General features: G+C 33.3%; 1 protein-coding gene across 7 annotated transcripts in view; it reads right to left on the bottom strand.

The window, feature by feature from the left end:
* Window positions 1–27277, bottom strand: part of TAFA2 (TAFA chemokine like family member 2) — a 615297-nt gene that overhangs the window by 13921 nt on the left and 574099 nt on the right. For 6 of the 7 annotated variants that reach the window (XR_012476194.1, XR_012476199.1, XR_012476196.1 and 3 more), the window contains 3 exons: window positions 18310–18462; window positions 17316–17440; window positions 197–435 (listed from right to left, as the gene is read on the bottom strand). Coding sequence is in view for 1 of the 7 variants with exons in the window: in XM_074226247.1 (XP_074082348.1) it covers window positions 17316–17440; window positions 18310–18462 (278 nt within the window). In the remaining 6 variants the exon portion in view is untranslated. The remainder of the gene's footprint in view (window positions 1–196; window positions 436–17315; window positions 17441–18309; window positions 18463–27277) is intronic. The other variant, XM_074226247.1, reaches the window with a different exon arrangement.

Genomic DNA, 27277 nt, shown 5'->3' with positions numbered 1-27277 from the left:
AAAGCAATTTTCCAAAGAAAGGGATTCCTGTAGGTAGCCAAGTATTTCCTTCTTTTCTCAGGAAGAGGGTTTTTGACCCTCTGACCCTCCTTCCCTAAAACTCCATCAAATGAAGAAAGCAGGGGTACCTGGAACACTAGCAGGAGCTATGATAAAGAGGATGCCACAATTAATCCTTTTAAGATGGTGTACACACCTGCTGCTTTGTGAGAAATAAACCAGGACAGGAGCACATTTCTGGAGTGGTTTTGACTCAACGAAACTTCTGGCCCTTCCTTAGAATCCGACCAACACTAGGATTCATCACAACTAGTGCTCTAACGTGGAGCCAGAGTGTTAGTTTGTGTGTGGAATAATCAAAAATTGTCATCAGGCAGAGCAGATACCTCCTCTTTCTACTTCTCCATTCGGACTTGAAGAGTTTTACACGTTTGCCTAAGGAATAAACACATGTCAGGTACTCTACTGTTCAAATGTTATTTACACATAATAAACCTTGAGGAAAAGGGGACATTTTTACTTTAGAGAAACAAGTTTAAAGTGACAATTTCTTTTTTTATCAGCAAAAATAATGTTCTTTACCCCACCCAATTCATAAAAGTGCATCATGGGAAAGTCTTTATATACTTCAGAGCAAAATGGTCAGTTGAATTTTTGTCAGTTTCAAAGCAATACTCCAATTTTTGCGAAGCCTAAAACCCCACAGACATCAGTTAAAACAATCATTTTGATAACATTTGGCACAAGAATAACAATGACCTTTACTTAGAGTTAATGAGAAAAGAGTTAAAAGTCATAAAAGACTATAGTACAGAATATAAATACCATTAATCCTAGTAATGAGGGGACATTGCACTTAACAAATAAAGTAGAAGAGTGACATAATATAGACATTAATAGGCAACCCACTAAAGAACCTCAGAAATAGCAAAACACCATTGATTTATTGAATAAAATTAAGGAGCACCTAAGAAATATTATGTGGTTATATAATTCAGATTGTGATTGTGTGGATTGCATAAGATAATATAAAAAAGTTTTGCCACACAAAATTGAAAATAAAAGATGATTAAAAACTTTAATAATTGAAAATCTAATAAACATTTATTACTGGAAGAATGTCTTCCTTCTTTTTACCACAGTTTTCATTGGAGTCTAGAATTAGAGCTGGAAAGGACCTTAGAAGCTTAGTCCAACCCCATCAAAAGTCAGTGGATTTACCCAAGTTCACCTAGGTAGTTAATGACAGAGCTGGGATTTGAATCAAGGTCTTCTGACTGTTCCATATTGCTTATACTGATGCTGAAATGATTATGATGACAATGTTTGCCTAACTCAATATGTCATGACAGAGCAGATCCAATTATTTTCATTTACTATAGGTATTCTACTTCATGTACATAGTTGTTCCAAACAAGCTTATTGATAAACCAATTATTAAGGCGGCTTACATGGCTATTTCCTTGTTTGTATCACTTAACTTGAAATTTATTGATTTTTAAGCCTGAGAATTATGCTCAAGAAATTCATGGACTTTAGAATAAAATATAATCATGAGACAATCTAAAAATACATTTCTCTATCATCTTTATCTCTTTTCTCAACCTATCCACTATTCACTATCATTTATATAGTATTTTAAGGTTTGCAAAAATACTTTACAAATATATCATTTTATATTTTCAACAAGCTTGTGGGGAAAGGTGCTATTATTATCCCCACTTTACTGAAAAGAACAGTGAAGCAGACATAGTTTAAGTGATTGACCCAGGATTACACAGTTATTAAGTGTTTCAGGCTATATTTGAACTGTGATCTTGTAGATTCTAGATCTAACCTTCTGTGGTACCATTGGCTCCACCTACCTCTAAAGTTACACCTCTTATGATAAAGAAGGCTATCCATCCCAAAGACAGAGCTGATGGTATCTGAATTCAGACTGAAGCATATTTTTTCCTCTTGCTTTGCTTTTATTGAAGTTTCTCTATCTTTGTGGGGGAGGCAGTTATGTTTACTTTTGCAACATGACTATTGTAGTAATGTGAAAAAATAAAATTTAAAAATTTAGCAAGATTAAAAAAAATAAACACCCTATTCTTGAAAAAAAAACAAAGTTTCGCCTGCCTTTCATGAAAACTTCTTTAATAATAGTTATCTCTTCCACATTGCATGTTAACCCAGAGGGTAACCCCACAATCTGAAAAATTCTGCATAAAATTTTTTGATACTTCTCTTCCCAGAGAAGAATTCTGAATTCTTGTGATATTAAGAGATAAAATATATTGTTATTATATACATATATGTGATGCATTTCTGAGTTTCTAAAGTTTTTTCTGTGTTGTCTGCTGGCCTTCATGTGTTGTCTGCAGCTGCCACAAAACTCCCCCCCCCAAATTACATTTAATTTCTTACATTGACCCAAGCAAATCAAAACTGTGATCGGGAAAGTCTTGATGTGGAAGGGATAACTGAAATCTCTCACCCTCATCAAATAATGTTGCACCAAACTTATCTTGCAGGAAATCTCCCCAAGAAAATGTCCTTTGATCTCAGATACACTCTTTCATCATGTAAGAAATAATCATAGGATCACAGGTTCACGGATTTAGAAATGAAAGAATATTAGAGATCACCTAACCTAATCCACTCATTTTACAGTTGGTTTGTTCCATACTCCTATTTCTTGGGAGATGGAAGACAGACAAATGTCTAGGGAGGAAAGAAGAATAGATATTTTCAGAAAGAAAAAAATAGTATATGAACTCACTCTGATCAAGTAAAGGGAACAACTAGCTGACCTAACAGGTCATTTACTCCATATTTAATTTATTTGATTATTCCCATGATTCACTGGTCTCAAAACTTGACATTATGGATTTGCACAGGTCTTGACATCTAGATTCACATTTGAGTCTCTGATATTCAAATTTATTCACATTTGGAAATGGCCTGATTTTTTTTCAAATGAGATAAATTCATGAAAATAATAAAAGGAGAAGATAATGCTGCAGTGTGATGCTTTAATTAGTATTAGGCTAGCCCCTTGGGATGTAGAAAATGTCCAAATGCATAGAACAGAGTTGATTCTGGTGTATATATATATATATATATATATATATATATATATATATATATATATTACAGCTAACATTTTAGTTAGAAATTAGCTTGATTTTTTTAAAATTGTGCTCCCACCCTCTAGGAAGGGTTTTGCCTGGAATATTTAATAGAGACAACTGTCCTGCTCCTGGTTAATATGATTTCTCAAGGAAGCTCAGAAGTCCTTGGGTGTATGCATGCATTATGCATATATTATGTATGTATGTATGTATGTATGTATGCAAATAAGGCAGATAGGTGTTTCAGAGGTTAGAGCACTAAACCTGGAGCCAGAAAGATCTGATTTCAAATCATATTCATACACTTATTAGCTGTGTGACCCTAGGCAAGTCATTTAACCTTGCAGGGTTGTAATAAGGATCAACAGAGATAATATTTGTGAAGTGCTTAGCAAAATACCTTGAATACAGTAGGTGTAATACTTATTCCCTTCTTTTCCAAGAATTTTATTTTATAGAAGTTGAAACTGAGACCTAAAGAGATTAAATGACTTGTCATAAGGCAAATAGGTTTTAAGGACCAGAAATAGGAGTGGAACTTAAAGTTTAAATATTTACTCTTTTATAGACTAAGAATTTATTTCCACTTTTCTTTTAAATAATAACATTCCTTATGTAGATAATACTTTTCACTAACAAAAAAATTCAGATTGGATGAAAGAGTTAAAGGCTATGAAGATGAGAGTTTATGGCCATAATCAAAGGCAAACATTTAATTTCCTAGGTGTATTATATATTTAAGATTATATGTGTATATAATTAAACCATTTTCAAAATACATTGATTCATTTACTATTTAACTGAAAATTATTTTCATTCCTAAATATGTAAACAATATTTGCATCATTGCTAACTTTGAGTTCATTTAGTTTAATGGAATAAAAGATATGGAGGATGAAAATAATCTTATTTCCTTACCATATGCTAGGCATTTTGTAAAGAATTTTTTACATGTTATCTTATTCAATCTTCACAAAAGTCCTAGGAAGTATGTGTTGTTATTATGCCTACTTTAGTTAAAGAAAAGGCAAAATCACTTGCCAAGGTTCACATAGCTAGTACATGTCTGAGATTAGATTTTGAACTCAAAATTTCCTGATTCCAGGCCCAATCCTCTTTGCACTTACTCCACTGAGAATTAGTAACATTCAAAAAGAATTGTACATCTTAAACAAATTTTAGAGAGTCAGTTTAAATAATGAAGTTTTTCTCAATTTTAATTTAGGTTTTTATTGTCCTTAAATTACCTTAAATGACATTCCAAAAGAATAGCTGACTTTGCCATATCTAGTGTATGATATTTAAAACACAAAAAAATTATAGTGCTGTTAATTAGCACAAAACATTAATTTTAACAAGTGTCAAAAGTTTTGATATGAGTCTGGAGAATGAAAATTATCTAATCAAGTTTAACTCTTTGGCCTTAGATTTTTATACAAAAATAATCTAGAGCTTCTAGAAATGTGTAGATATGGGAATTAATTTAAAAGCATACATCCAATTCACTAGACATATGCTAAGCCTTTATAGCTAGGTCCATTTAGTGCAAATAACAGATTTCATGAAGGGACTCCATTCATTCAAATTTTCACTATTTTAAGTTATAATTATAAAAATATTGTAATTGATTCCAGCCAAAAGAAAATCTTCTGTGAAAATCAAAATAATGTCATCATTTCATGGCATTCGATTTTCACAGAAATCATGACCTACCTGTACTATACATACAGATAACATTGAACTAAAGGAGAAAAAGTACTGGCCAATCCTTGCCTCAAAGTGTTAAATTTAAGGGGCAGCTAGGTGACACAGTGGACAGAGAACCAGTGCTGGAGTCAGGAAGACCTGAGTTCAAATTCAATCTCAGATACTTAATAATTACCTAGCTGTGTGACCCTGGGCAAGTCACTTAACTCCATTGCCCTACAAAAGCTAAAAAAACTCAAAAAAACAAAATGCTAAATTTATTTAGTTGGTGTTAATAAGTACACATTGAAAAATAAGACTAGCATTTTGAGTGCTTTTATTTTAAATAACATCAATGAATTATACTAATTTGAGATTAATATAGTATTGGAAGAATTATAGAATGTGCAATTTTTGCCATAATAAATATAGCTTCTTGAAATGTAGTTATGTTAATCCTATTAAGTAAATTCAGAATTCTTGCTTTTATTTAAATATTAATTAGCATAAAATCTTATTTTAAATTAACTGTTATTTTTCTGTAGCAATAGAAATGTTGTTAAGATTATGATGGGCCACTTTATAGATTGTAATGGAAGAGGATTTAGTAATTTAAACAATTACTATACTGGACTGCTAAATCTCACCAAATTTATGTTAGAACTCTCAAAATAATGAATTTCAATCATCATTTTTTGTGTGCATGCATGGGTATCTGTGTATTGACATGTGTAGACATCACAACCAGATCCCAGAAAATAGGGTGGACAGAAGGGTAAGACATCATGTTCACATTTCCCCTTTGAGGTTTTTCAAAAAACATTTTTGGATGTGCTAACACTCCCTAATGAGAACCAGCAGCCCTTAATGTTTATTTGTACAATAAATAAATTATTAGGTTGGGAACGGCCTGTCTCTACTAATGTACTACTCACAGAACATTAGCTTATTGCCACAGTTTAGTTATAACATAAACAAATACTCCTAATAAGATAAAGTTTCATGTTGTTACTGAAAATTTATCTCACAAATATAAATGTTTTTGTCAAAGTGATTAGAATGAGTTAACTTAAGACTCTGGATTAGATATGTATTGTTGACAGAATTCTAGTCCAAATGAGCAGATCACTATGAATTATCCTATGTGTGTGATTTAACTATAAAAAGTAAACACCTAAAGTAATAAAAGACATGCTTTGTCCACTGATAAATTATTATATCAAATATTGGCGATGATTTTGTTTTTTTATAATTCTGTATTTGCTGTGTTTGAGACTGCTATATAGAGGTAGAGGTTAATATGAAAGATGGAAGTTCCCATAAGAATATGTGAGCCCCATATGTCTGACCTATATTATAGACTGCAAAGTAGAACACAAGGCAGACTGGTTCATTTTCACAATATCAACTAACTGTGGTGACCCAAAATCTTAAAGTGGAATTAAATATAAAATTGGAGAAACAGGGTCCTTCAAGATGTAAAGCAAAGAAAGTAAGCTAGTGTTGGTGTTTCTACTCTATCTATAAACGTGGTATCATATGTCAGTATTCATCTTCATATCCAGCATGTGTGACTCTAAGGGGTTATCAGAGGTTCAAATAAAACCATGGCTCCCCCTATGTGGATCTGATATTAGGCAACTGAAATGTTTCAAGGCATAATTTTTAAAAAATGGAACCAAGGTATATTATGTAACTTATATGCTAAGCAAACCAGAAGCATATCACTGAGGAGCAAACCTTGGATATGGGAGGAATTAATCATCTAACATACACTGGTTCAACTAGATTAAAAGATTGCTTGTCACTGGGTATTATAAATTTTATTCTTCCCATGCCCAAAAGAATAAAACTAAAATTTTTGTGAAAAAGCTCAGTATTAGTCAACAATAAAACATAGGTAACAAAATTTATATTAATATAGAAATGATGATTTAGAACTAATTTTAGAACTAATTTAGAACTATGTTATACTATGTCTGGTCAGATCATACCTAAATTCTGGTTTGGTTTGATCCTCTCATTATAAAGGAATTGGATAATATATCAATGAACATTATTAGAATTATGAAAAGACTGGAAACCATACAGCATGAAGATCAATTCATGAAATAGATATTTTGCTTGAAGAAATTATTTAAAGTAACTTAATAATAGTATTAAAGTATAATTATAACCCAGAAACATGGCCCAGTGGCTACAGAGCTGGACCTCAAGTCAAGAAGGCATGAATTCAAATTCAGCAAAAGATATTTATTTGCTATGACCCTGGATGAGAAAAAAAAGGATTCTGCCTTAGTTTCCTCATCAATAAAATAAAGATAATAATATCACCTACCCCCCACAACTGTTGTGATGATCAAATGAGTTAATGTTTATAAATCATCTTGCACACTGTCAAAAAGTAACTGTTTATAAATGTTTATTGTCTTCCCCTTCCCTCCCTTGCAAGTAACTTTCTATTTCTCCATGGTTTTTCAAATATCAATAGCATTAGCTCTACATTTATATCTGTCAATTCTTTTAGTATATTAGTGTGGGTTTCATCTAATCCAATTGAAGTAAATTCATCAAGGGTAGCTACATGCCTTTACTATCTCCTTATTTACCTTAGAAATTTATTTTTTTCTCTTCATTGCTCTGTCTACTTTCTATAAACACAGAACAGCATTATTGGGGGTTCTCTGTCCTTATTGGAATTATTTCCCATAAAGAACTTTAGTCTGTGGAATTCTACTTATACTCCCTATAAAGACTTCGAAATCAACTTTCACAAAATCTTATGTGCATGTCTGACTCTCAATGACCTTTCTTTATTTTATCACAGTCCAGGAAAAAGTAATTATTTCCACCATAAGATCCCAATCATTTTCTCAACAATCAGTTTTTTCCTTTTAGTGAAGATCACATATAGAACAGAATTTTTTCATTTATTTCATCACCTTTTGAAGCATGAAATGATCATCAAGTCTGGGTAAGAAGTAACTGTTCTATTTTAGACAAAGAAAGAGCTCCAATACATATCTAGGGATGATCCAGTCATATATCAGACTTGGGTTTCATCTCCTTAAGTCTCATCAATACTTAGGTTAAATTTGCCTGTTTGTGCTTTTATCTCTAGTTTCTGTTGTTTGTTGCCAAAACTTTGTACATCTATAAATAAACATTGAGACCATAGGTTTTACTACTGGTTTCTTTCTTGGATTTTTTTCTTTCCTCATTGCAACCATCCTCTATAATTTCTAAGTTTGTGGATATATGTAGGCAGCTTACTCCTTCTCCCATCTTTTTATAAAGTCTTTTTTATTAGTTTCCAAGTCATTAGACAAATATATTCTTATTAACCTTTGTTAGAAGCAATTCATGAATGCAGTAAAAAATACAGATTCAGAGAATTTGAATCTTGGACGTGCAAGTGAACTTAGAAATCACATAATTCAGTTGTCCAATTGATGCAAATTTTTTCCCCACACATTTCACTTCAATATTTATAGTGGGAAGAGATTACTTCAAAAAAGAAGTCACTTCATTGGACAGCTAAATTTTTTTAAAATAAACATTTTGTTTTGTCTTTTTCATATCCAAAATCAAAATCAGTCACTATAATTTTGATCCTGAGAGCCTAATTCTATTCTCTAGATAACAAAAAAAATGGTATTTTCTTCTTCAAGTTAATTTTTTTTTGTGTGTTTAACAATTTTCCTTATGACATGGCTTATAAAGTCCTCACCATTTTAGTAAACATGTAGATACCTCCAATTTGCCAAATTCTCTCTGAAATTGTGATGTCTAAAACTCAGAACACTACTCAAGACACAGAGTATAATGGGATATTCACTTTCCCTATTCTTGAATGAGATGGTGTGATATAATGGATAAAGATGAGGCCTTAGAACCGAGTAGATTTGGGTTCAGAGCTCCCTTCTGACATACTATCTGTGTGAATATGGGAAAATTGGCACTCTCAACAACTCTTTAAGACTGTAAGCAACAGAGGAGACATCCTAAATTGGTAGTGATAATTTCTTCATCCATAGGTTCCCCATAATAATAAATCAGATATATCCTTATTCCTGTGTTATTATTTTATTCTGACTAAATGACTGAAAATTTTACTCTGACTAAATGACTAAAAATCTTTTGTGATTTATTCATTCAATCAGTTGGGATAGTGTTGAGTTTAAGGAATAAAGTATTGAGCTTAAGGAATAAGTCTCAAATAGAATTTCAGATATTAGCCAACTGATAATGAAAATAATTCCATGAGATTTCTTGGACTTTTCTTGTCCTAATTTAAAAAAAAACAACTTGTATTTAGGGTGTTTACATATAAGAGAACTCCTGGAAGTTGCCCATGAATTTTCCCAAGTAATAGCCAAAGCATCACATTAAGCTAAGCTAAACTAATCTAAATTAAACTTTCTTTCCAAATCTGCACTCAGTTTCAGTCCATTATAAGTCTACAAATATAGCATACAGAGTATTATGTACACATTAGCACCTGGCTCAATCACAGACCATCTAATTTTATGTAGGATTATGAAGGCATGCATATGCTGTTTATTCCCCATTTTTAATTGAGCAAACCAGGGCCAAGTTTGGAGAATATACCCTCAGTGATAATTTCTAAAATAGTCTCTCTTTCCTGGAAGTGCCATACAACTATGGCCAAGGCATAACACTCCTAGGAATGTAAAATTGCTATCATCTAAGTAAATAGCTCTTTTAATTAGAAATACTAGATTAGACATGCTACTTTGGTAAGTAATATTTTCTAAATTCATAGGTCCAGACAACTCATTTTCTTCTTAACAGGAGACCAAAATAACAATTCTGATGAATTCAGGTCTTCTACCACAACTTCATCATGAACTCAGGGATCTTGACTATCTGGAGATTGCTTTTTTCTTTTTTTAAAATTTTTTTTCAGGAAATATCTTCCTTACTCTATATTCTAAAACCTACCCATAATATATATTTCTCTACATTCAGAAATAAAGAGAAAAAAATGTTAACAGTGGAAATAATGCTAGTTCATGTTTCAGTGTTAAAATCTCATATCTCCTACTTATTACTTCTGAAACCTTGGATAAATCATTTAACCTATTTGAGTGTAGATGTCCTTATCTGTAAAATGAAGAGGTTTAAAATGGACATTGAAGTCCCCTCTATGTGATTAGTAATTAAATGGCTAACGTAAACCACTGATGAAATTTTTTAAAATGTATATTCTATGAGGTAACTAGGTGGCACAGTGAATGGAATACTGATCCTGGAGTCAGGAGGACCTGAGTTCAGGTCCAGCCTCAGACACTTAATAATTGTCTGTTTTATTTACCCCATTGCCTTGCAAAAACAACCAAAAATGTATATTCTGTGGTATAATTATGTTTACACTGAGTCAAGTGAACTTTATTTAATAGAGACTAAAGTTCTTCAATCTGAATTTTCTCTTCATGAAGTTCATCTTTACAAGACTACTCATCTTATTTACTAAGTTCATGAGGAAATCATAAAATTAAAAACTGAAAATTATAATCTTTTACTCCATATTCTGTTGCCCCGTCACTATGTCTAGCAATTACTTCCATGGAAGAGTGGACCCTTTGAAGGCATCAGAATCTGAAATCTCTAAAAGAATGTCAACTTATTCTGGTATAATTTTTTAGGATTCAGTTAAAAATGAGACCAAGAAATTAAGGGAAATAGGTCCTTTTAAAGAAATGAATGTTGAAGAAAGGATGGCATTATTCAAAGAATTATATAATGTTACACTTAGGGAAAAAACTTTAAAAGTCATTTAAAATAACCCCATAATCTTACAAATGAAGAAATCAACATGCAGAGCAATGAAATAATTTACTCAAGGTCATATATTGAATACGTGGCAATCAAGATTCCAGATTCTAAATCAGTGCCATGTATACCAGGGTATACACCCTGTGAGTATACTATACTGGATTTCTTAGGCAGAAGAAACTATTGTGATTAGGAAAATGTCCAACCATAGTTGAAAAAGATTTAATGTGGCATTTGACATATGAATAGAAAACTGAGACTAGGTTATGACTAGTGAATCAATTTGGGCCTCTTTCATTTGGATCACTTCTCTTCTCTAAACTTTCTTCCTTTTCTTCTCTTCTGTTATTCTTATTTCTTTCCTATTTGCTTTCTGCATGTCCCTTTCTTCCTTGGTTATGCTAATAATAATAGTAATAAATAGCTAGAGTACTTATTTTGAGATATTCACTATACTAAATACTTTACAAATATTATCTCATTTAATCTTTACAACAGTCCATTTTTACATTTGAGGATATTATAGCAAACAGAGGTTAAATGACTTGGTTCAAGATCATACCAGAAACCTCCCTATGAGCACGGAATTACTGAGGCTTGGCATCAGAGGAGATAACAGCTTTTAAAGAACACAATGAATGTGGGTGGCTAGAGGTATGTATCCACTAAGCCATCACAGGATGTTACTGTATCTCTGTTTTGCAATGAGTACATAAAAATAACTCAGAGTTCAAGATTACCCTGGATTAGAATGGAGAAATTTATCACCTTACTATACCAGAAGCAATGTGGTAGCACAATGAATATTAGAAGAAATCAGAATTCAAATCTCAGCAGATCACTTGATTTTGTTTAACCCTAAGTTCCCTATATTGTAAAATGGGAATGATAATACTTGCATAATCAAACAGGATTGTTGTGAAAAAAAAGGATTCTGTAAGCCTAAATTTGACATTGCTAACTCTAAATTCATATTTTTGTTGTAAATTACTCAGTTGCAAAGAGTTTAATGCAAAAGTAAAAAAATAAGAAATCTATAAAATATCTATAGGGTTGGAAGAAACGATCTCTAAGGTCCCTTCTAGATCCCCACTGCTGAATTCTTGGCCAAGTCTTTGAAACCCAACCCAATCCAGATAAATTGCTTCATGCTTGTCAGCCCTGCTGCTAAGTTGGTTCAAGAGTTCTAAGCTACAGCCAATCTGGTGTCCAAATTAATAAATGAATTAATATGGTAAGGAAAAAGGATGAAGCACCAGGTTGATTAGCAGAGATGAACTGGCAGAAGTCAGAAATAGAGTTGACCAATGCTCCTATGCCCAATTGAGTACCACTGCGCTGTGAAAGTGGACCCTGAACTTAAAAAACTGGGTGAGACAGGAAGATGCAGATTTGAAAAAAGAAAAAAAGCCTCCAACCCAAAGGTAATATCCTATATAGCATCTTCTTCAATTTCTTCCTCAATCTTGCCTTTTGAACCTAATAGTGCTTTGTTTTTACAATTATGGAGTATTTTACACTATAGCACTCTCTGAATTTGTATCTTACCTCCCTTATACTGTAAGTTCTGGGAATGCAAAATCAGCTCATATACACATATATATATATATATATATATATATATATATATATATATATGTGTGTGTGTGTGTGTATGTGTGTGTGTGTGTATGTGTGTGTGTGTGTGTATTTTGTTATCTAACAAGCACTTAGCATGGAGACAATAGGCAATTTAAAAGTATCAATTCTGTAAGCATTTAATACACTTCTATGAGCAAAATGTGTTAGCTATTAGGAATGGAATGACAATAATAAAACTGTCTCCTCCCTCAAGAAGCTTCCATTCTATTCTAGGGGTATGACATGTATACATTCAAGGAAACATGAAGTATATCCAAAGTTAAAACAAATAAACTCCATGAAGGGTAGGTAAATTTCATTACTAACAAGAGGAGGGAGAGATTCAGGGGAGAGAATCTAAAGGGGTTTCATTTAGGAGGAAGCAACCAAGCTAAGCCTAATGGGAGCTAGGAATTTACAAGAGGAAGAGAGGTCAATGAATAAGTGAATTCTGTGATTTCAATGCCCTGGTTTTGTAAAGGGAAAACAATGTTGCAGACAAGACTGGAGGGAAATGAGGTAAATTTTCATTTTTCATAAATACTATTTACCTGTGGAGAATACAGTACTAGATCTGACCATGCAATCCCTGCATTGTAAAGATGGCAATATCTTGACTCATTTTTCTGCATAAAAGAGATACTTTAATACATTTGAGATATTGATTCTCATTCATTTATGGAGAGTAAAGGAAAAATGAAAGTAACCTATTTTGATTTTTTTCCTCTCTGTGAAAATCATTATTTTTAAATCAGAACTTTGGAGGATTAGAGAGTTTCTTGCCCTAGAGATCTGAAAGTTCAATGAGAAAAAAAAGCAAAAGAATTGTATTTTATAAAAGAGAGCAACTATGAAACTTCTTGTTAAGGATAATAGAGTCAGTACACTTGGGAGATTCGATGGTGGAAAAAAGTCTAAAACTATACAAAAAGAAAACACTGGTTCTTGAATAGGAGAGAGCCAAATGTATCTTTCTTCAAATACAAAAGAGATTGAATTAACCTAAACGAACACAGACAACATGGAATTTGATGTACTTCTCAAATGACAGAAAACGCTGAATTACAAATCTAGAATATGTCTTGACTTCCTCAATCAGATGTTCCACTAGAATATATATATATATATATGTATGTATGTATGTATGCATGCATATATTTTAACATTAAAAGATGTGAGTCTAGACCTGATTTTTCTTACAATTATTCCCAAAATTATGATTAAAAAATAATTCTGTCAAAGCTTACAAGCTTTACAGCACCTTTTTTACCCTTGTTAATTCTATATTATATTTAGCATTTAATTATATACTTTTTCACACTATGAAAAAAGTATTATTTTATTAACCACTCTTTGAAATGCTGTTCATTATTTATCTTGGAATATAAGAATTTAGAAATATTTTCATTCTTCTTAAGAAAAAAAAAACACTAATATTTTCTTAATGATAGGATAGGAAGATAAAGGGTTACAGCCTCCAGTTCCAAGTTTTCAGTTATGTGGAAAGAGGCCTTTTTTCTTACAAAATATCAGAATTTCTGTAGTATCCTTTAGCAATTAGATATTTTGATTTAGGGAGTGTATATATAAAAGAAAAACACCTCAGAAAGTAGCTGCTTTTTCCATTGTTTTACCTTATTTAATTTCATAATAAAATTGAATGAGAGAGAGAGAGAGAGAGAGAGAGAGAGAGAGAGAGAGAGAAGGGGAAAGAGAAAGAAAGAAAGAAAGAAAGAAAGAAAGAAAGAAAGAAAGAAAGAAAGAAAGAAAGAAAGAAAGGGAGGAAGGAAGGAAGGAAAGGAAGGAAGGAGAGGAGAGACAGAGAGGCACAGAAAGACAGAGAAGGGAAAGGGAAAGAAACAAGATATCTCAAAGAGACAGGAGGGAGAGAGAGAAGAAAAGGATTAATTAGAAGTGAAAGAGGTAGAAAGACAGAGAGAATCAGAGGAACAGAAAAGTGATCCAGGGAGACACATAAAATTTCTTTTGAGTCCAGCATGGAGAATAAGAGAGGATATGATTGGCACACATTGTACAATGAACATGGTCCATCCCCTTATACTCTAAAATAATTTTCAGTGCTAGAAGGATACTGCTGGTTTTTACTCAGAGCCAACTCAGCTCTGTTTTTGGTCAACTGTGTTTCTTGAACATTAGGTCGATTGGAAAGCTCCAGAATGAAGATGTACAGTTATAGTTCAGAGAGAGAATACATTATTTCAAATTGTTATCATTTCTCGTCCCATTTTTCCAATAGAGATCATCCCATACGTACTCCATATCTTGCTCAAGAAACCCAACTGGCTTTTTTTGGCTGAGACCAGCTATTCTATTACTTTGTAATTCATTCATGCTTAACTTCCAGTTATTCTTATTTACAGTTGGACCCCTGCCATATCAAATGTTCCTGTTCTTTTCCATCACCACCATGACAACTACTTTATATAGGAAAAGCATAGGGGCAAAAAATTGATGATAAAAATGATAAGAATTTTTTCTTTGTGAAATTATTGCCACTAATAAGTTCATAAAACTTTTTTTCTGCCTGATAGCACTATTATCTTGACAATAAATAGGATAATCTAGCATTTTCCTTATGTCATAAGGACTCATGCTGCTTTTGTCCTTTTCCCAAAATGGCTTTCCTTTTTATGAAAACTTTCTTTCTAACTAGTTTCAAGGAAATTTTTCTAATTTACTTTGATACATAAATTGTAATTTTTCCAAATCTTTCTTTCCTTTCAATATAAAATAATCACATCTTTACATCTATATAATCACATCTTTACATCTATACATTCTTTGCCTTAGGAATGCTTAAAAAAATAATAATAGCATTCTTTGTTTTTTTCTTGAGTAATGTTTCATTCACATCTCTTTTTCCTAATCATAAATGAGGCTTTTCTTTCTTTTTCAAACTAGAAGACTGGGCAGATTTGAATGTGGAAAGGAGAGGAGAAAAGATGAGTTGCACCCAGCATGCCTGTGTTCAGTACATCAACCCTGTCTGAGATGAAAATAGTGGGGTGAGCTCCTGTACACCTATGCCCTCAATCTTTCAAGAATCTTCCTTCATTAAGTTATCAACTATTTGAGAAATGGGGACGGGACATGTCCTTTGAGACTAAAAGACTGACAACAATGGATTAATTTCAAATGCAATTTACTAGGAGAATTAAGGTCAAACAATTATAATAATTCTGGAACATATCTAAAGATCTTTTTGAAGTTGTCTATTTTATATCAACAGTATTTTGCAAAGTTGTATTATCCCTAGTATTTTTAATGGAAAAAGTAATGCTAATTAATATAATTAATCTCATTATCAACATTCTGCAGAAATAGCCTACTTCTTACTTACCCAAAGGAAACAAAGGTTTAATATTCAAAATAGATACAGAATTACTTTTGCTTTGTGAGTGAATCTTAATGGAAGAGGTTAAGTGTATTTCTATATATGCTATTTTTAAATAAGATTTAACTGCTGAGAAAATGAGAAACTTCAATATTGTTAATGTGGTTTATCATAAAAATAATCTAGTACTATCAGAATATTTTAAAGTAAATCAATATTTGCCAAATGCAGTTTTACCTTACTGGGTAATATAGTTATTCTAGTTAATTGACCATGTTTCCATGGTTGAGGGACATTGCATGAATTTTAGAGAGATTTGTTGGCTTTTAGCCAACAGGTCACAGAGTCAAGACTACTCTGACAGAATGTTAATTTGATTACACTTGCTAGTTGGTCCTTTTAGTCTAACTTTAGGTAGCATAGGCTATAACACATTATTAGGATACATGGACTCATAAGGCTAGCTGAGATCTAGTAAGGCAAGTCCATCTATATCTATATTTGCCAAAAATTATTGCAACTTTGCCAGCCTCCAGTTGTGGCAGAAGTCTTGTTTTGGTTTGGGTTTCACTTGTCTCTCTTCTTCACATTTAATATAATAAAATAATTAACAAAATTTTTTTGTTTTATTTTTAACATAGGTTTCATAAAACCTGAAAGAGTTCATGGATAAATTTCAAGGGATCTGTAAATTGGAATGGAATATAATTGGTTTCCTTTGTGATCCTAAAGACATTACTTTGAGAAAGGGTTCATAGGTTTCACCATTGAAGGGGGCCACAGCACAAAAATAAAAACATTAAGAATCCAGACTTTAGAGGCTCATTGGACATCAAAAATTTCATTGGCAGATTCTATGAGACAAAATTCAAATTTTCTTATCCTTCACCACCCAATAAATTTTCATATTTTCATATTTAGTTTTATGAAACCCATGTCTCCAATCAAGAGGTTATTGAATTATTAATCTTTATTTACCTGCCTCTTTGCACAAAGTTAAAAAAATTGTGGTTCAAAGACAATTTATTATATTTTTACTACTCTTGACATGACCAAATCTCCCTTAAGAATCTATTTCAGCATTTAACCATGTCTATTATTAACTAGAAGTTCCAGATAATCAAAATAGTCACATAAAGATGGAAGAGCCTTGATTTTTTAAGATCACAGGGACTGACATAGGCAGTATAAATTGTGAATTGTCAATTTAATCTACCTTGGAAGGACAAGGGGTTGGGTTACTCTTCCAGGTTGATAACAGCTAGTGCCAAACAATTTCTAATCATCAGTCTCTCATACAATACAGGATTTTTATTTTTGATCCAGACTGATGGTTTTATTGGCACAAGGAACTTCCAAAATGGAACCTCCTTCCACTGAAGCAGTTTAGCAATCCATCTACAACCTTATGTCCCATAGAGTTTACTGTAACACTAAGAGATTTAGTTTTAATGGTCACATATCTAGGCTCAGAGGCAAAATCAAGCCCAAGTATTTTTGGTACCAAAAGAGGCCTTCTAACTAGCCCTGTCTTGTATCATTGGCTCTGAAGGAATTAACATGAACTTTAAACAAATAATCCTGTAGTTGATTTTTACATGTCTGAGATCAACTAAAGAGAATAATTCTTTAAAAAAAAACACCATAAATGATGCTTTCACTTGGTTATACCTACTTCATGGTTTATCGGTCAAGTTATTTACATGTTTTTGAAACAAGACTAGGTTTGTACCTACCCTCGTCGTCTTCACTTTATTTCCCGAGGAACAACTCCACCCTTTCCGATCTGGAAGAACTTTACATTCCTCTCCTTCAAGACATGGCTGCATGTGACACCACCATTTCTGCTCCACTATTGAAGCTTCAGGAAGGGGAAAAAAGTCAAGTTACTATTTTCTTTCTGGCTCATTCCTCATGATGCTTTAGCAAGACTACATGGAATGGGGATCAATAAAAGGAAAGAGGATGAAAAGAGCATGATTTTCATTCCTTGGTGGATATTCTGGGTTTTGAGAGAAGTCTCTTAATTTTAGTCAAAGGGACCCTATCTGATATACTCCTAGATTTGCTTATCAAGTTTACTTCTTGATACTGTTTAAAATCTTTTAGACATCGAATACACTGGCAGGAAGTAGTAGTTCTATTTTAGAATGAATGTAGAATTCCCCACAATCGATTTGAAACTCTGAGCTGATAACATTAGTTTTATACCTTAAACAAATTCAACACCATTTAAATTCTATATAATATGTATAAAAATTGCATATTTGAAAGTAATAATAACATTGAAGGTTTTACTCAGTTATCAGATACGAATTCTGCTTGGATAAAATGCTGACATCTCCAGAAAAAAACAATGAGATAAAATTTATTGACGATGAAGGTCACTTTAAATTCTTAAAAGAATTCCATGCATTTAATTGTTTTAGTAAAGTAATATCAAAACATTACTTTTTTATCTTCCTTTCCATTTTTTAATATTCTTTCCTGTCTGGATTTCATCATAATGCCATCCAAAATAAAGGATATGTGCACTACTGAATAAAATGAACAAGAATGTCAATTAAATCTCATTCATTCAGAAACAAAAATAACTATCTATTAGATAATAGTAGAGGCTCTTCTTTTCCACTTCCCCCCACCTCCAGGTCCATATTATTTTAAATCACCAGAATATTTGGTAGTGATCTGCAAAAGAGAGATTTAATGAAACAATTGAAGAAATCGCACCATCAACACAAGAAGGAGCAGCTCGAGTGGTGCCTGCCACCTGCCCTGGGAAGCATGAGCACTTGACCGTCTGGGATCTTTCTTCTATCTTGTTCTTATTACAACATCTATGGAGTGCCACCACCTCACAGGTTCCAGTTTTAACATGGTGAGCTGTACAAACAAAAAGAGAGAGAGAGAGAGAGAGAGAGAGAGAGAGAGAGAGAGAGAGAGAATAGCATATCAAGGAAAGTTAGCATACTACCCCCACTTCTAATTAGAAGAACATTAAATATAGCTCTATATGGAATCTGTCATGCATGAAACTAGAATCACAATGATGCTAACTTCCTAATGCAAATTTGATTTCTTTTCTAAATGTAGTAGTACTAACTCTGTCAGTAAATATTTGGTGAAGCAAAGGGATTTAGCAGAAACAGCATAGTGAACAGTGAGAACAATCTGAAATATAGAAGCATTGTAAGATCATGAAAAATGTATCTACTTGGATAATAAGTACCATGGATCACTCCTTTTTCCCACACCTTTCTGTTCAACCTGGAAAATTAATATATTATTTTACTTCAGTGCTGTAATTCTTTTTTCAGTACTTCTTCTTCAAAGTAACTCTCCTCTCAAATAAGACATGAAAAAGCCAAAGAAACACACACACACACACACACACACTCCTGAAAACTCAATGATCTATCAATATCTTCCAGTACCTTCCAGGAATTTAATGCTTAATTTTTGTTTTGTTTTGTTTTGTTTTGTTTTTCAAGATAATCCATTCAATGGGAAATCTAACAAATAAACAATCTAGAGAGTTCACTTACTTTTTTAACCATAGTAAAGCCTACTTTACAAAGGTCATGAGTACATTTTATATTTTTACCAACTTCCCACTGCATACATACTCAAACAGAAAGGAAACAGACCAGAAGTTAAGCCCTGGACAGTCACTATTAGATATACCATTAGAGTAGAGGGGAAATTCATATCTCCCTATCCAATAGGTTTGATCAGAACAATTCTTAATAAGGGTTTTCAACATCATTCAATATTCAAAGAAAACAATCAAACCAATTCAACTGTTAAATGAACTGTGCTATACTAGAACAATTCAATGTCTCTGACTTCTTATGAAGTGGTATGAAAGGTAGCTTTCCAATTTTTTATAAGCAGCTGTGAAACTCAGTGTCTTGAATTGAGTATGACTTGGAGTCAGGAAGACCTGAGGTTGAATCTTTGTCATAGACACTTACTAATTGTGTGATCCTCAAAAAGCCACTTACTTTCTTTTAGACTCACTTTCCACATCTATCAGATGGGAATAATAATAGCACCTACTTCATAAAATTTCAAGAGATATGGAATGAGATCTAAAAAACTTGAAATGTTATAAAAATTCTAATTATTATTATAATACTATAATCAACTTAGAAGGATAGGTTGAGGTGACAAAGTTTTGTCCTACATCAAAATGTAGAGGGCACTTTCCTCTCTCCTGACTGCTCCAAAAGTCAAAAAATGGACTTTTCTATATACAGTGCAGTTAGCTTTTTAATTCCTCAATTTCAAATCTCCCTGAAAATTCCTTCATCAAGCCAGTACATCACGTCAACAGATTAGAAAATTCCAAGGATTCTAACAAACATTCTCTGACACCCTTCACCCTACTTACCCTACAGCATTTAACATTTCCTCTACACTACCCTTCACTGCTCACTCACACCCTATCTCATTCTGTCTTCAATCTTGTTCTAGACATAGTTCCTATTACATTTCTAAACGAATTTTCATGATACATGAATGAGAAATAAATGTAGAAATGTATACACAGGGCTTGTTACCCTGACTTAAAAAAAAGAAGGGAAAAAAACACCTCTCATATTTATCTAGTAAATTTGGAATTTGGTGGAGTCAGAGGGAGGTCATCTATACCTTCTGTTATATAGACTGGGAACAAAGACAAATGAAATCCTTAAAAAAGGCTATTACTCCATATAAACCACTCAGCACATGGTAGGTGTTTATTTAATAGTCAATAAGATAGGAAACTAAAACTAACTCTAGTACTTTTGCTTTAAAATGTTAATGAGGGTAGGAAGCAAAAATTTTTCTTTATACGAACATGCATACATATATACATACATACACATATATATGTATATGATACAGAATATGATGAATTAACCATTCAAATAGTAGGGCCTTCCAAATGAACAAGATGGACTTCAGAGATGAACAGTTAACATCATATTAAAAGGATGCAAGGGCCCCTGAAGAAGATCTAAATCAAAAAGAATAAACAATTTTCAAGTCAAATTTCCCAGACTGGTTTTTTCCTCCAAAAGATTCAGAATCACAATGCAAAGTGTTGCTGACTCTCTATATAAACAAACATGAGACATTATTTTTATTAAATTCCCATGAAATGACCCAGTTACAACCACTGCCTTTTTGACATGAAACTATTAATTTCCCATTATTAGTGCTGTGGCAAGAAGTTTTGGCCTTAATTGGCTGCCTCTTAAATCAGGACTTTAACTTCCTTTTTTTAAAAAGTAAGATTTTGTTTATTTTGAATTTTACAATTTTCCTCCTATTTTTGCTTCTCTCCTACCCCCACCCCCCACAGAAGGCAGTCCTTTACATTGTTTCCAGGGTATGTATTGATCTAAGTTGAATGTGATGAGAGAGAAATCATATCATTAAGGAAGAAAAATAAAGTAGAAGAGATAGCAAAATTATATAATAATGGATTTTCTTTTCTAAATTGAAGGTCTTTAGTTTTTGTTCAAATTCTACAATTCTTTCTCTATATATAGATGGTATTCTCCATTCCAGATAACTAAAATTGTCCCTGATCATTGCACTGATGGAATGAGCAAGTCCATCAAGGTTGATCATCACCCCCATTTTACTGTTAGGTTGAACAATGTTTATCTGATTCTTCTTATCTCGCTCAGCATCAGTTCATGCAAATCCTTCCAGTCTTCCCTGAATTCCCATCCCTCCAGGTTTCTAATAGAACAATAGTGTTCCATAACATACATATACCACAGTCTGTTAAGCCATTCACCAATTGAAGAAATTCACTTAATTTCCAATTCTTTGCTACCACAAACAGGGCTGCTATGAATATTTTTGTAAAGTGATGTCTTTACCCTTTTTCATAATCTCTTTGGGATAAAGACCCAGTGGTGGTATTGCTGAATCAAAGGGTATGCACATTTTTGTTGTGTTTTGGGCTAATTCCAAATTGCTCTCCAGAAAGGTTGGATGAGTCCACAGCTCCACCAACAATGCATTAGTGCAACACTTCTTAAGTCAAATGGTTTGGGAAAGAGATATTATTGGTTCTGGCAGCAAGTTGTAAAAAACATCTATGGGATATTAATTTAAACCTATGTCTTCTGTGATTTATGTTTTGTTTTGCTTTATTTTTTCACATTCATTTCATATTAAAGGAGTTTTCCAATTTAAAAATAAATGCAATGCTAAAGTCACAGTTTTCTAAAATGTAAAGTAAAAGAATTGAATTACCTGAACTATTAATGTCCTTCCTAGCTCTGAACCTATGATTCCACCTCCATCTGGGACAACCAATGGTATCGGGGGGGGGGGGGGGGGGCAGAGATATTTTATATGTTTTATATGTTTTATTTTTATGAATGTATTTATTATTTTTTAGTGTTATATTAGATCTGGAATCAAATCCTTATTCCACTAGTTATTAACAGTATAAAAATCCATGATCCTATGAACCTGATCCTAGCTAAATATTATGCATTACTGAGGCAGAGAGAACCTTCATCCAATAGATAGGACATTGAATGTGAAATCAGAAAACTTGGGTTAAAATTCTGCCCTTAATACTATTTTTTGTGATTACAGGAAGGTTCCAAATCTCTGAACTTCAGTTTCCTCAACCACAAAATGAAGGTGTTAGTCTAGATGTCTTTAAATCCCTAATACAAAATCATATGCTCTATATTAGGTTATTGAGTCAATTAAGAGAATCTTACTTACTTAATTAATTAATCTTGGGCAAATCACTTCTCTCTGGGACTTGTTTCCTGATTTATAAAGTTTTAATCTATTATCTATAAATTTAAGTCTCTGGAACTTAAATTCCCTAACCCATAAAATGAACAAATTGGCCTTGGTGTCTTCTAGGCTTAAATCTGTAATCCTTCTACCTTAAAATCTATGATTTAGAAAGGGGTAAAGAAATTTAGGATAAGGAAATAATGTGAGATTTTTTGGAATCAGTATAGAAATACATGCTTCCTATGCTCAAGGCTCTATCCTGGTCCTTCTTTGCTCTTTAATCTCCTTTTTGGGAACATTCATTCCCATGGGTTTCATTATTGTATCTATGCAAATTTCTATATTCAAGTAGAATTTCCTGCCAGAATTCCAGTCCCATAGTGCTAGCTGCCTGCTGAATATGTACTGCTACATTTTCCATTAACATGTCAAACTCAACATGTCCAAAACAAAACTCATTTTCCCTCCCTAAATCCATTCTTCCTCTAAATATTCATTGATGTTGAATGTAACCCCTCCTCCCACTCACCAAAGTTAATCCCTCTCCCTTATGCTTCAGATCCAAACAATTGCAAAGTCCAGTGATTGCTATCTATATAACATCTCTTGGCTCCAAAAAACTCTACTTGCATGGTCATCATCCTGATTCAAGTCCATATCACCTCTAACCTACATTACTATAATATCCTTTTAATTGACTTTCCAATTTCTAGTCTCCCTTCTCTCCAATCAATCCTCCAAACAGCTTTCAAACTTGTGATCCTAAGGCACAAGTCTAACCCTGTAATTTCCCCTACTCAGAAGTTTCAGTAACTCTCTAGTATCTCATGAAAATTTTATACATAAATGTTTACACACATATATGCTTACATATACATATAGACACATTCACATATATTTGTACATGTACATACATGTGTGTGTGTGTGTGTGTGTGTGTGTGTGTGTGTGTGTGTGTATCCCTCAACCTGACACTTAAAGCCCTCTGCTATCCTTGGAAGTTTTCACTAGACTATCACTAAGTAATCTTACATCTCAAACAATCTATGATTCCATAATCCTAAAATATGGAATGAATATGCAAGATGTTTATAACATCATGCATGCTATGTGCAGCTGTTCAAAAAATTAAGTCCATTTTACAGTTTAAAACATTCACACTTAATTGTGTTGACATAATATGTAAGTAAAAAGAAATAAGACTTGACAGCTGAGCTGGAGAGTAAATTTAACATTTGCTCCTACTCAGTTTCTTCTACATTCAGTTTCAGTTCTGATTTGTTTTCTGATTTTTCTCATTGATTCTGAAATTTTGTTTGTCTTCATAAACATCTATGTAGAGTTCCTATTCTGAAATCTTATGTTGAGTTCCACTTCTGGACTTCCTCAATCTTCCCTAGGTGAACATTGGAGGGCCAGGAGACAAGGAAGACAAGGAATACAAGATCTCCAAGTGCTCCCTTTATGTACCAAAAACACCAGTGCTTAAATACCTTCCTAGTTTCTAATCAATTCTCACTCCTGTGGCATTTAGTAAGATAAGACTCTGATGTTCAAGGACACCTGGTGAAGATAATTTACAATGCTCCCATATACAACGGTTCCTAACATATCCTCCTTGTTTTTGAAACAAAATTATTACATAATGAATGCTATATAAATTGTAAACAGAAGTTCAAAAGTGGTATACATAAATGTCAATTTAACAAAACCAATATTCCCAAATTCCTTGAAATACCTATTATCCCCAACTTACAAACAGATAAAGATTACAAAGTTTTTCTTTAGCCAACAGAAAAACATTTCAAAGCAATCAAATTCAAAACCCAAACTAAAAAGAGAAACTTTTAACTCAGGTAACATTTAACTATTTCAGATCTGAATTACACATATGCACAGAAGTTTAGACACTAATACAAACACAGAAACAGTTCTGTTGTGTCACATTTACCAAGCTGAGACTGATACCCTGACCAGTACTAGATCTCAGAATATAGGAACATTTTCCCACCTCTCTAGGCCAGTAGAGAGAGATGTAAAATGCCCTATAGATGTTCAAATACACACATGCACATAACCAATCAGGACTGGTCAACAGAAATAACCCATAGGCACAGACTTCATAAGACAAAATCCAAATTTCCCAATCCTAGAAAATAATCTTCTTCCCCCTTTTTCTTAACTAATTGAACCACAAAGCTTCCCAATCAATAACCTATTGAAAAACATAGTCATTGACCAACGCCCCCACCTCCTCCCCAAACCAGGAAGAAGGTATGGAGGTCCCTTGATACCTAAAATAAGTTTTTTGAGACATGGGTTTGAGTTTTGAAGTTCCAACAAGGAAGATTTCCCTTCTCCTTCCTCACCTCCCTCTGCAGAGAGGGTGGGAATGGCAGAGAATGAGAGAGAGAGAGAGCATTTGAAATCACGTAAGCGGTTAACACCAGTCCAACCTGGAGTTGTGGCACCTTGTGAAAAGTAACCATCACCATAACAAATTGTCTAACAGCATGTGATACTTTCCCTCTCAACACAGGAGGCTCACAATTCACAGCCCTCTGCTGCCAGAGCAACTGTCTCGATGCCCCTGCTGTTGGCTGAAAAGTGAAACTAGCTCATTGGAGTCAGGATCTGCTCAAAATCTGTATCAGGGATTGCATTGGGATCTGCCTCGGCATCAGAGGTCTCTGCAGCTGGTCACTGGTCCAGGGGCCTGGATCACGCAGAGAGTGTTCAGTCAGGCAACTGTGACCAAAAAGAACAGCAAGTAGGCTCTCCTCATCCCATTCATGGCACTTTCAGACTACTGCTTGAAAAAGAAATTCCATCCCCTGGGGCACTGCCTCAGAGACTCTACTTCCTGCTGACTCCTCAGTGTTAAATACTTAATTGTTTTCTCACTTTCACTGGTTCCTCTTTGTTTAAAATCCCCCTAAGTAACAAATTAACCTGTTACTTTCTCCAGAGTCCTCCATTCTGGGATGTCATCTGGTTCTCTTGCTTGTATCTGCTATGTCCTCATACTGGGCATTATTCAGCTAACCCCACTTTTATTATCCCTTTATGGGTGCCATATATTTAATCCCAGTTTGGACGCCATATGTGGAGCTCCTATTCCAGACACTTCTATTGAATCCCACTTCTGAACTCCCTCAATCTTCCCCAGATAAACATTGAAGGGGAGTGAGACCCAGGAGACAAGGAAGACAAGGAATACAAGATCTCCAAGTGCTCCATTTATTTACCAAAACACCAGTGCTTAAATACCTTTCCAGTCTCTAATCCACTCCCGCTCCCATGGCACTTAGTAAGATAAGACTCTGATGTTCAAGGAAACCAGGTAAAGATAATTTACAATGCTCCCATACACAACAGTTCCTAACACTTCTATTTTAATAGTTTTACCAGCTCGACTAGCTCTCTAGAGAGTCTGTTTTATACCTTCCAAGTAAAACCAAAGCATCATCTACATGCACCAATAGGCAACTGAAATGCAAGTTAATTAGGTGACTTTAAATCATTTTTAAGAGGGAGTGCTGAAATCAAAATTTTAAAGCAGCTAATTTCTCACTTTTGCTCATCAAAAATTGAAAATTTTAGACTTTCGTACAAACACTATCCAATTAAATAAAATGTTTTTTAATGTCTCTTAAGGATAGAGTGATGCATGAAGCCACATTAGGGACAAAAATAACTAAATGCCAATTTCAATCTTCCAAAGACACACTACTTAAATCATTTTAATGCTTTCATAAAGAAACACGAAACACCATGGAATGAAAAGACTGTCACTAAAGAATGCATGACAATAATCCTCTAATACACTACTATTTTACACTAGAAAAAAATTACACTACTATTTTAACTGGAAAAAATTAGCCAAAATTCTCAACAAGAACTTATTTGCTTTATACTTTTAGGGAAAAGAGGTAAATTCCAATGACCTTAAGGATTTAAGGGGAGAAAATTATTAAATGAGCACCTAGATGGTACAATGGATATAACCCTGGGTCTCAAGTTAGAAAGATATGAGTTCAAATTTGATCTTTTACTTACTAGACATTGACTGACTTTGTGACCCTGGGCAAGTCACTTAACCTCTTTTCATTTCATGGACATAATAATAGCACAACCCAAAGATTGTGAAGAGGATAAAATGATATAAAAATTGTAAAGTATTTAGACTTAGTGCCTAGCACTTAAAAATCCCATATAAAAATTAGTTATTTTTGGTGGTGGTGGTGGTGGTGTTGTCATTACTACTACTACTACTACTACTACTACTACTACTACTACTACTACTACTACTACTACTATTTATGCTATTGCTGCTTCTACTACTACCACCTTAGGCAAAAGACACATCCAGTATGATTTCCTTCCCTTTCAGTGAGTGTATTCATAATGAATGTAATACTGAAAGTGAGAATGATATTCAAAATTATCACCTAGAGGAGCTAAAAATCCTAAATTCATCAGAGAAATAGCAAATTAAAATCACAATAATTTTCCATGACAAAGGACATTTCTGCTTAACTCAGTTGTACAGAAAATACAGAACCAAAATACCAGGAAGCATTTTGGCTAATTGTGTGCTGTAAAATGTACATCACTTTGTGTTCCTTAGCACAAATTTTAGGAACTGGAGTTTTTAAAGGAAGAAGCATATAATAGAAAGATCAATGGCCTGAAAGACAGGGATACAAATTCTAATCCCAGACATTCATCTGAATGTACAAAGTTGGCCAAGTCACTTAACTTTATCTGTAACATAATGAGATTGGAATGGATGATCTTAGATCTATTCCAAGAATTGAAATCTATTCTTCTCAAAATTACTAATGTCCAGAATAAATGAGACATGTCATACTTACAAAAAGTGAATAATTACGCTTAAAGATTTCCCAAAATGAACAAATATTAGTATAAC

The sequence above is a fragment of the Macrotis lagotis genome, chromosome 2 (assembly GCF_037893015.1).
Source record: "Macrotis lagotis isolate mMagLag1 chromosome 2, bilby.v1.9.chrom.fasta, whole genome shotgun sequence".
Taxonomy (NCBI): domain Eukaryota; kingdom Metazoa; phylum Chordata; class Mammalia; order Peramelemorphia; family Peramelidae; genus Macrotis; species Macrotis lagotis.
Note: the sequence above shows the minus strand (reverse complement) of the source record. Positions and strands in the feature narration are given on the sequence as shown.